Source organism: Nicotiana tomentosiformis, chromosome 5 (assembly GCF_000390325.3).
Source record: "Nicotiana tomentosiformis chromosome 5, ASM39032v3, whole genome shotgun sequence".
NCBI classification, from domain to species: Eukaryota; Viridiplantae; Streptophyta; class Magnoliopsida; order Solanales; family Solanaceae; genus Nicotiana; species Nicotiana tomentosiformis.
This window is the reverse complement of record NC_090816.1, coordinates 5,535,812-5,546,870: the sequence shown is the minus strand read 5'-3', so window position 1 is coordinate 5,546,870 and position 11,059 is coordinate 5,535,812. Positions and strand designations below refer to the sequence as shown.

General features: G+C 38.9%; 1 protein-coding gene across 1 annotated transcript; it reads left to right on the top strand.

Moving 5' to 3' along the window:
- Positions 1–9,108: 9,108 nt before the first annotated feature.
- On the top strand, positions 9,109–9,753 carry LOC138891868 (uncharacterized). Its single transcript, XM_070175550.1, has one exon. The coding sequence runs from the start codon at positions 9,109–9,111 to the stop codon at positions 9,751–9,753; it is 645 nt and encodes a 214-aa protein (XP_070031651.1).
- The last annotated feature ends 1,306 nt before the right edge of the window (positions 9,754–11,059 follow it).

Below are 11,059 nucleotides of genomic sequence, written 5' to 3'. Positions count from 1 at the left end.
TATTGCCCTAGGCTGGCGAGTAACAGGTCTCGGCAGGATTCTCGTGACATCATATCAGCACCGGTTGCTTCACCGCCTGCTCATCCAGCTAGAGGTAGGGGTCCGGAAGCTAGAGGTGGAAGTTAGTCCATTAGAGGTGGAGGTCAGGCCACTAAAGGTGGAGGTCAGACTGTTAGAGGTGGAGGCCATCTAGTTAGAGGCCGTCCTAGGGATGCAGTTCAGAGTGGTGGGGTTCAGCCCCAATTTTATGCTTTTCTAGCTAGGCCCAAGGCCGAGTCATCTGATGCTGTGATCACAGGTATTATTCTAGTTTGCCATAGAGATGCTTCAGTTCTATTTGACCTAGGATCTACTTATTCCTATGTGTCCTCTTATTTTGCTTCATATTTGGTTGTGCCTTGTGATTCTCTGAGTGCTTTTGTGTGTGTATCTACACCGGTAGGAGACTCTGTTGTAGTAGATTATGTCTATCATTTATGTGTGGTTACTATTGGTAGTATTGAGACTAGTGTGGATCTTCTACCTCTTGATATGGTAGATTTTGATGTCATCTTGGGTATGGATTGGATGTCACCTTATCATACTATATTGGATTTTCATGCTAAGACAGTGACCCTAACCATGACGGGGTTACCTCGGCTAGAGTGGAAAGGAACTCCTGGTCATTATATCAACAGGGTTATTTTTATATGAAAGCTCGGCGTATGGTCGGGAAAGGGTGTCTAGCCTATTTGGCTTATATTCGCAATCCCAGTGCGGATGTTCCTTCTATGGACTCAGTACCAGTTGTTCGTGAATTTCCAAAAGTATTTCCTGCAGATTTGCCAGGGATGCCACCCGACAAGCATATTGACTTCTGTATTGCTTTGGATCTGGGAACTCAACCCATTTCTATTCCACCATACCGTATGGCCCCGCCGGAGTTGAAAGAATTGAAGTAGCAGTTACAAGACTTGCTTGATCAGGGATTCATTAGACCCAGTGTCTCGCCCTGGGGTGACCCAATATTATTTGTTAAGAATAAAGATGGTTCAATGCGAATGTGTATAGATTATCAGCAGTTGAACAAAGCTACTATTAAGAACAAATATCCGCTGCCAAGAATTGATGACTTATTCGATCAGCTTCAGGGTGCCAAGGTATTTTCGAAGATCGATTTGAGGTCAGGTTACCATCAGTTGAATATTAGGGCATCTGATGTCCCTAAGACACTTTTTCGGACTCGGTATGGGCATTGCGAATTCCTAGTGATGTCATTTGGGTTGACAAATGCCCCAACAACATTTATGGATTTGATGAATCGGGTGTTCAATCCCTATTTGGATTCTTTTGTGGTTGTATTCATTGATGATATCTTGATTTAATCCAGCAGTTGAGAGGAGCGTGAGCAGCATCTTCGGAGTGTGCTTCAGACTTTGAAGAATAGTCAGTTATATGCCAAATTTTCAAAATGTGAGTTTTGGTTAGATTCAATTGCCATTTTGAGGGCATGTTGTATCTGCAGAAGGAATAAAGATGGATCCTAAGAATATTGAAGTTGTTCAAAATTGGCCTAGACCTACTTCAGTTACAAAGATCCAAAGTTTCCTGGGTTTGGCAGGTTATTATCGTCAGTTCGTGGAAGGGTTTTCATCTATAGCAAGCCCATTGACCAGACTGACCCAGAAAGGTATCCCATTAAGATGTTCAGACGAGTGTGAGTTAAGATTTCATAAGCTCAAGACTGCTTTGACTACGGCGCTAGTGTTGGTATTACCCACAAGTTTAGGATCTTATACCATATATTGTGACGCATCTCATATTGGGCTTGGTGCAGTATTAATGCAAGATGGAAGGGTGATTGCATATGCGTCGCGGAAGTTAAAAGTTCACGAGAAAAATTACCCTGTTCATGACTTAGAATTGGTAGCCATTGTTCACGCGCTGAAGATTTGGAGACATTACCTCTATGGTATCTCGTGTGAGGTATTTACTGATCATCGTAGCCTTCAGTATCTGTTCAAACAAAAAGATCTTAATTTGAGGCAGAGAAGATGGTTGGAGTTGTTAAAAGACTATGATATCACCGTTTTATATCACCCCGGAAAGGCCAATGTGGTGGTCGATGCCTTGAGTAGAAAGGCAGTGAGTATGGGCAGTCTTGCGTATATTCCGGTTGGTAAGAGGCCGTTAGCTACAGATATTCAAATGTTGGCTAATCAGTTCATGAGGTTAGATGTTTCGGAACCCAGTCGGTTCTAGATTGCATAGTCGCTCGATCTTCTTTATATGAGCGCATCAGGGAACAACAATATGATGATCCTTATTTGCTTGTCCTTAAGGGCACGGTGTGGCACAGAGATGCCAAACATGTTGTTGTGGGGAAGATGGAGTTCTGCAAATGCAGGGTTGTATTTGTGTGCATAATGTTGACGAGCTTCGTGAATTAATTCTTGAAGAGGCACACAGTTCCAGGTATTCTATTCATCCAGGAGCCATAATGTATGAAGATTTACGACAACATTACTGGTGGATGAGAATGAAGAAGGATATAGTTAAATATGTAGCTCGGTGTCTATATTGTCAACAAGTCAAGTATGAGCATCATAGACCTAGTGGTTTGCTTCACGAATTGAAAATTCCTGAGAGGAAGTGGGAGCGTATCACTATGGATTTTGTTGTTGGGCTCCCACGGACTCAGAGAAAATTTGATGCAGTTTGGGTCATTGTGGACAGGTTGACCAAGTCAGCACATTTCATTCCAGTGGTAGTTACCTATTCTTCAGAGCGGTTAGTTGAAATTTACATTCATGAGATTGTCCGCCTACACGGTGTGCCCGCGACTATTATTTCAGATCGAGGTACGCAATTTACCTCACATTTCTGGAGGGCTGTACATCATGAATTAGGCACGCATGTTCAGCTGAGTACAACATTTCATCCACAGACAGATGGACAGTCAGAACGCACTTTTCAGATATTGGAAGATATGCTTTGCGCTTGTGTTATAGACTTTGGAGGTTCTTGGGATTAGTTCTTTCCACTTGCGAAGTTTGCTAATAATAATAGCTACCAGTCGAGCATTCAGATGGCTCCATATGAGGCATTATACGGAAGGTGATGTTGTTTGCCAGTTGGCTGGTTTGAACCGGGAGAGGCTCGGTTGTTGGATACCGAATTGGTATAGGATGCCTTGGATAAGGTCAAGATTATTCAAGATCGACTTCGCACAGCTAAGTCTAGGCAAAAGAGTTATGTCGACCGTAAAGTTCGTGATATTGTATTCATGTTTGAAGAAAGAATATTGCTCCGGGTTTCACCTATGAAAGGTGTAATGAGGTTCGGAAAGAAGGGCAAGTTGAGCCCTAGGTATATTGGACCCTTTGAAATTCTTGAAAGGATGGGTGAAGTAGCCTACATTCTTGCATTACCACCTAGTTTATCAGCGGTTCATCCAGTGTTCCATGTGTCTATGCTCCGAAAATATTATGGTGATCCGTCCCATGTGTTAGATTGCAGCTTAGTCCAATTGGACAAATATTTGACTTTTGAGGAGGAGTCGGTACCTATTCTAGCCCGGCAGGTCAAGCAGTTGAGGTCTAAGAGTTATCCTTCAGTTTGGGTGCAATGGAGAGGTCAGTCGATAGAGGTATCTACCAGGGAGCCCGAGTCGGACATGCAGAGTAAATATCCACAACTTTTCACCAGCTCAGTTACTTTTTCTAACTCCGTTCGAGGACGAACGTTTGTTTTAGAGGTAGAGAATGTGATGACCCAAAAGGTCATCTTTAAATTTTATAATTAATTCTGTATTCTAAAACCTCGAAAAATACTATTTATCATTCCCCAATATGCGTGCGCAGTCCGTATAATTTTTCGGAAAGTTTTTATGTGAAAAATGGATTAAAATGTGAAATAGAGCCTTAAAACTCAACTGAATTGACTTTGGTCAACATGTAGAGCAAATGGACCCAGATCAGTATTTTGACAATTCCGGTAGGTCCGTATCGTTCTTTGGGACTTGGGCGTATGCCCGAAATTTAATTTAGAGGTCCCTACCTCAAGTTATGACAATTTAACGAAAACTAGAAATTTAAAGGCTAAAGATTTCCAAAGTTCGACCACGGATTTTACTTTTTGATATCGTGGTCAGAATCCGATTTCGAAAATCTTAATTTAATGAGAAACGGAGTTGATTTGACGTGATTCGGACGTTCGGTTATTAAAATAGAAGTTTTAAAGTTTTCTTAAAAATTTCATTGATTTGTTATCCGATTCGTAATTCTAGGTGTTAAATTGGTGTTTTGATTGCACGAGTGAGTTCGTATGAGGTTTTTGGACTTGTGTGCATGTTTGGTTGGGAGCCCCGAGGGCTCGGGTGAGTTTCAGATAGCCTACGGACCATTTGAACTTTGAGAAAAATCTGTTTTTTTAGCTTCTGCTGTGATCTGGTGCATTGTGCTTCGCGATCGCGAAGAGGAAATTGTGAGTCGTGAGTTTTACCCTTTGTATTTGAGAAGATAGGCACGCGATCGCGGAAGGTAAACTCCCAGTGCACTGCAAACGCGAGTGCCAAGCTGTGATCGCGTAGAAAGAAGGAAGGCCGAAGCTAGGCACGTCATTTGTTCTACGCGATCACACAAGTCAGTACGTGATCGCGTAAGGCTGAGAAAAGGTTCTCCATGATCGCATGACCATTTACGCGATCACGTAGAGTTAAAACATCTGGGCGGCCAAAATGTGCTTAGTGATCGCGATCGCGAAGAGAAAATGGAACTGGGCAAAAGTTGTTCTACACGATCGCGAACGAATTTCCGCGATCGCGATGAGTAAAAATTTGGACAAACAGAACTTAAGTTCTCGAAATGGGATTTCGTCCCATTTTCAACCATTTTCCATTTTTGAGCTCGGGTAAGGCGATTCTTGGGCGATTTTTACGGAAAAATATTGGAATAAGTGTTCCTTATCCTATATTGATTATATTTCATGATTCTATACTCATTTATATCATGAATCCGTAAAATTTTGGGAGAATAATCATATTTTTATAAAATTGTCCAAAAACGAAAAATTTAAGGTTTGAAGGTCCATTTGACATCAGAATTTGATAATTTTTATATGGTTGGACTCGTCTCGGAATGGGTGTTCGGATTTCGTAAGTTTTTCCGAGATTTGAGACATGGGTCCCACTGTCAATTTTTAAAGTTAATTTCGGATTTTATCCGGAAAATTAGTAAATTCATATGGAATTAATTTCTATGATTTGTATTGAGTATATCGAATTGTTTGTGAATAGATTTGACGCTTTTGGACACAAATGCAAAAGAAAAAGTTGTGGTCGAGTAATTTATTGAAATTGCAAAGCGAGGTAAGTGTCGTGGTTAACCTTGACTTGAGGGAATAGAACCCTTAAATTATTTGATATGTGAAATGCATGTGAACGACGTATAGGCGAGGTGACGAGTGTCTATATGCCGTAAAATTAATTGTTTGCATAATTATTTGAAAATCATAAATTGTTCTAAGACACAAATTAATTTTTATAATAATTGTTTCACTCCTATTCTTTGTCAAATATTAATTCTTGAATTCCTGCAATAATTGTTACATGCTATTTGATTTATGTGTCTTAATTGTTACTTGACATTTAACATATTAAATATTAAACTGCCTATTTTCTCCCTGATTTCTAAAATAAATTGCTACTTGTCATTGTCTGTTTCATGAATAAATCATAATTATTGTATGTTTGTTGTCTTATAATTTTATATTAATTATTGCATTTATTGGAAAAAATTCTTTTATAAGAATTGGTAAGTGAATAACTATATTGGGGATCGGGTTGCACGCCGCAACATACTTATTAAAAAGTCCCTATTGGGGGATCGAGTTGCACGCCGTAACAGACTTATATTAAAAATCCATATTGGATGATCAGGTTGCACGCGCGCAACAGACTTATTAAAAAGTCCATATTGGGGGATCGGGTTGCACGCCGCAACATACTAGTTTAAAAGTCCATATTGAGGGATCGGGTTGCACGCCGCAACAGACTTATTTAAAAGTCTATATATATGCTTGATTAAAATAAATATATTGGAGGGTTGAAAATGAATATATTGTGGGAGCTGGTTGTACGCTGCAACGGAAATTGGTTGAAATAATAATTGGTTATGACTGCTGAGTTGGCTTCAACTATTAAAAATAAATTATCTGATTTAATTCTATTATTGTGGTTATTACTATTATTGCGTACAGGTTAATGTAAGTGACATGCCTTAGCCTCGTCATTACTTCGTCGAAGTTAGGCTCGTCACTTACCAGTACATGGGGTCGGTTGTAGAGATACTATACTCTGCACTTCTTGTGCAGATTTCAGAGTTAGTCTCAACGGCGTACCATAGACTTGCTCGGATTATAACTACTCAGAGGAGACTTGAGGTATAACTGCACGGCGTCCGCAGTTCTGAAGTCCCCGTCTACTTTAGTTTAGCTGTATGTTTGTTTTCAGACAATTTTATTTTATTCAGACCCTTTATTTATATTATTCTAGAAGCTCGTGCACTTATGACACCAATTTTGGGATGGTATTTAGACATTTTTATGGATTATTCACTATATTTCAAACTTTACTTCCACATTTGTTTCTTGTTACTAATCAATTTAAAATTATTTTAAAAATGGCTAATATTATTCTAACGTGTACTTGCCTAGCAAGTGAAATGTTAAACGCCATCACGGTCCCGAAGGTGGGAATTTCGGGTCGTGATAGTGAGAGACAGCAAAAAAGATTAATCTTGCATATATGTACATACAAAAAAGGATCTTTAAACAAATAACCGGCGAATTTGCTGCATACTTTTCCTGACCAGTATATATTTCTCGGCTATTTTTAATTTATGGTGTATAATGCAGGTAATAAAATTATACGATACGAGAGTCCACGACCTTCACTGGGAATGCGTCGCTATATTTTCGTGTTGTTTCAGCAATTGAATCGAGAGGTTGTGAATGCTCCTGATATAATTGATTCTCGTCAGAATTTTAATATAAGAGACTTTGCGAGGTTTCATAATCTCAATTCGCATGTTGCTGCTGTTTACTTCAATTGCAATAGGGAAAGTGGTACTGGTGGCCGTCACCTATAAATAAGTTAAACTTATATATACTGTTAGTGTACGAAAGTTTTACACTATCGAGTCACATTTATGGTTCAAAGTTATAAATCTCTTATTTTAAGAAAATGCTTTGGGTAACTCATTGTGTAAAATTACCTTATACTGATGGTATATATAAGTTAAACTCAGAAAGAAATAATGTCTTAGTAATATTTTTCCTCAAAAGTTTACTGAATTATTAACTTATACATGGATGTCAACGTGAGGAGTTTACGTGTTACAAAGTTACATGTAAAAGTATTTATGCTCATATTTATTTTTAATTAAAGGGGTATCTTATTATAGAACTATACTTCAGTTATTCAATTTTATGTTTTTGGGATGTTTTTATTAAACTTTGGAGGAACTTTTGAGAGGCTAACGCTATGGGAGTTGGAGACTTGAATATAGTTCTTTATTTCCAAATAGCGTCATGTTGCAGTGCTGTCGGGGGCGGATGCACAAGGGTGGAAGCGATCACCGCTTCACCGAGAAAAATATCAAATATTTATACTAATATTTTGTAGAAATTAAGCAATATATAATAATGGCATCGCTTATTCTTAGTAAATAGTACTTCTTAGTCCACTGGTCAAGCTCATATTTGGGCTTGTAAATGCTCTAGGTTCAAGGCTAGACCTAGACATTCTATTTTTTAAACATCTTTGAGCGAGCATTTTTGTTAAAAATTTGAGGCTAAAGAGAATTGAACCGACACTTCCCTTTGCAAAAATATTCAATTAAACAATTGGGTCAAGGCTTTCATTTCAACTTATGGGAAAATGGAATTAGATAATACTTATTTATTTAAATACGACCCCGCTTACAAAAATTCTGTGTACGCCCGAGAGTGCTATCTTCCCAAACGCAAAAGCAAAACCTTAAGTACTTTATGTAGGGAGAAATTGATAGGTTACAACTACCTTGATTTATGTTTTGATGATCTAACAAACTTATTGCCAAGAATCAGATAAGGAACTAGTTACATATCCTCAATATCTTGAGATCGAAAGGTTCCAGCTTGGAGTATGCTTCAACTCTTCAGAGTCAGAGGAACAACAGAGGGAACAGATAACTATCATTTCCTGAGGAAACAGTACAAGTCAACTGCCCCAGCTGTAAAGTTGTTGCCTGCACACGCTACAGTGCAGAAACAGTGCAACAGTCAACTTTATAGGGAATGTCTTTTACCTACCTTGCTTACATCATCCTAGTGATGTCACAAATGCATTATTAATATCAAGGAAGGTAAAACAAATCACTTGTTCACTTAGAGAAATCCCTGAAGCTCTCACATGGTCATTCATGATCAAGCAATCAAATCTCAAGTGCATCAAGAACAAAGAACAACACTACTACGGATCAGTTCCCCACAACGAGTCATTGTATGTCCTTAGTTAAGTTGTAACTTTGTAATAGTTCTTAAATTGTATTTCCTACTTAGCTTGTTCAGAAGTATACTATAGGAAACCCTTTGTAAACCTTAAACCTTTGTGTTTGAGTCTTGGCTAGAGTTAGTCGAGTTGTAAAGTCTTTGTAATAGAGTTATTACAAAGTAGCTTGTAATAGAGTATTACAAGTTAGTGAAGGATTAAGAAGTTAATTCCTAGGTTGCATAGGTTGTAATCTAAAAGTTGCTCAGTAGTGAAGTTGAAATCCTACAAGGGTAGGTTGTGGTTTTTATCCTGTTGAGCTGGGAATTTTCCACATAAAATTCCTCTTGTCATCTACTTACTGCTCTGTGCGTGTGTTCTAGTGGAACTCATAGAGAACCTGGTTCTCCATAGAATTTGGTGGACCCTTATATTCTATCAATTGGTATCAGAGCGGGTTCTTTCTATCATGTTAACACCTAGAAAGGATCCTCATGGCTGCTCCTCCAAACTTCGAAGAAAGCCAGTCTACTTATAGACCACCTAGTTTCAAGGGACATTATTTCGGATGGCGAAAAACTAGGATGCACGATTTAATCATGGCTGAAGATTATGAGCTATGGGATGTCATATATGATGGAGCTTTTGTTCCCACCAAGGATCTTAGCGACCCAGCTGTAGCCATTCCCAAGATGAGGAAGGAATTCAATGATGTTGATCGAAAGGCCATAGAAAAGAACTTTCGTGCAAAGAAAATTCTTGTTTGTGGCATTAGTCCTAATGAATATAACAGGATATCGGCATGCCAATCAGCAAAAGTAATCTGGGAGGATCTTCAGACAGCTCACGAAGGAACAACACAGGTTAAACAATCCAAGATCGACATGCTCACAACTGAATACGAGCTTTTTAGGATGAAAGATGATGAACACATCCAAGATATGCACACTCGCTTCACCTCCATCATTAATGAGATTCACTCTCTTGGTGAAACTATTTCAAGAAACAAGCTTGTTAGGAAAATCCTTAGTGTTCTACCCAGTTCTTGGGAAAGCATAGTGAACGCCATTACAAAGGCGAAGGACTTACAGACACTGACCATTGATGAACTTGTTGGCAATCTGAAAACATATGAAATGAAGAAGAAGAAGGACAATGAAAGAAGAGAACCCAAAAGGGCGAAGAACCTGGTCCTCAAGACAGACAACAATGATTCAAGTGGTGAGGATGGTGATATGGCTTAATTGACAAGAAGATTACAGAAGATGGTTCGCAGGAATGGAGGCATTCCAAAAAGGGGAAACTCCAGCAAGCCAAAAAACTATGACCTCTTCCATAAATGTGGCAAGCCAGGACACTTCATCAAGGAGTGCCCTCTCTTAAAGCAAGATCAGTATAAAAACAACTTTGACAAAGCAGCCAAGAGGAACCCGATTCCTGATAAACGCTGCACGAGAAAGAATGTCGCTGACAATGTTGTAAAGCAAGCTCTTGCTGCATAGGGAGACTTCTCCAGTGAATCTGAAGAAGAAAATGATCATAGTGATAGTTAAATAATGGCAATGGAAAGTGAAGCAACTGAGTATGTCTCAATCTTTTCCTTGATGGCTCAGTCTGATGATGATGAAGATGACGACGATGATGAGGTAAATTTTCTAGATGTTCAGAGAAATCTGAAATCTTATTCTCCTAAAAAACTCATGTCTTTGGCAAATGTGTTAATTGATGCTTATCACAGTCTCATAAATGATAAAGATGCTTTAACTTTAGAGTTAGGAGAAGCAGAACAAACCAGAGATGACTTAGTAATCGTGGTTGTTGACTTAAAGGAAACAATTGAGAACCTGAAGAAAGATAAGGATGTCTTAGATGAAAATATTGCCAATATAGAACATGAAAGAGACGATCTAATGGTTGTTGTGGTAGACCTAAAAGAGACCCTTGAGTTTGAAAGAAAAGAAAAAGAAGTCTCAGCTGAGAGAGTTGCTAACATTGAGCATGAGAGGGATGACTTATTAGTGGTGGTAGTGGACTTGAAGGAAACAATTGGAGAACCTAAAATAGAGAGTAGGCCTGAAAATTCTCAAAAGGGAAAGGAAGTTGCAAGCGAGGCACACATTAAGCTTGAAAGTGAGTTAAATTCAGTGAAGTCTAGTCTGTGTGCTGAACTTGAAAAAAACAAATAACTTCATGAAGAACTAGGAAGAGTGAAGAGTGATCTTGAAAAATCACTCAAGTGGATCTGGTCCTCTTATTCTATCACTGCCATGTACACCAACAATGGGGAAAACAGGCAGGGGATTGGGTTCCCAAGGGAAAAGATTCCCTACAACCCTCATAGCAAGTATGTTACTGTACCTGATAATTGGCTTTGCATTCACTGTGGCAACACTGGGCACTTTAAAGAAAACTATAAGACCAGATTTCAGTCACAACAGAAAAATATAGTTTTCGCTGAAAAAGTAACTATTGGTAAAGAATCTGGTCCCTCACATAAAAAATGCATGATGCCTGCTTGGACCAGAAGATCCCTCATTCACCCCTTTCCTC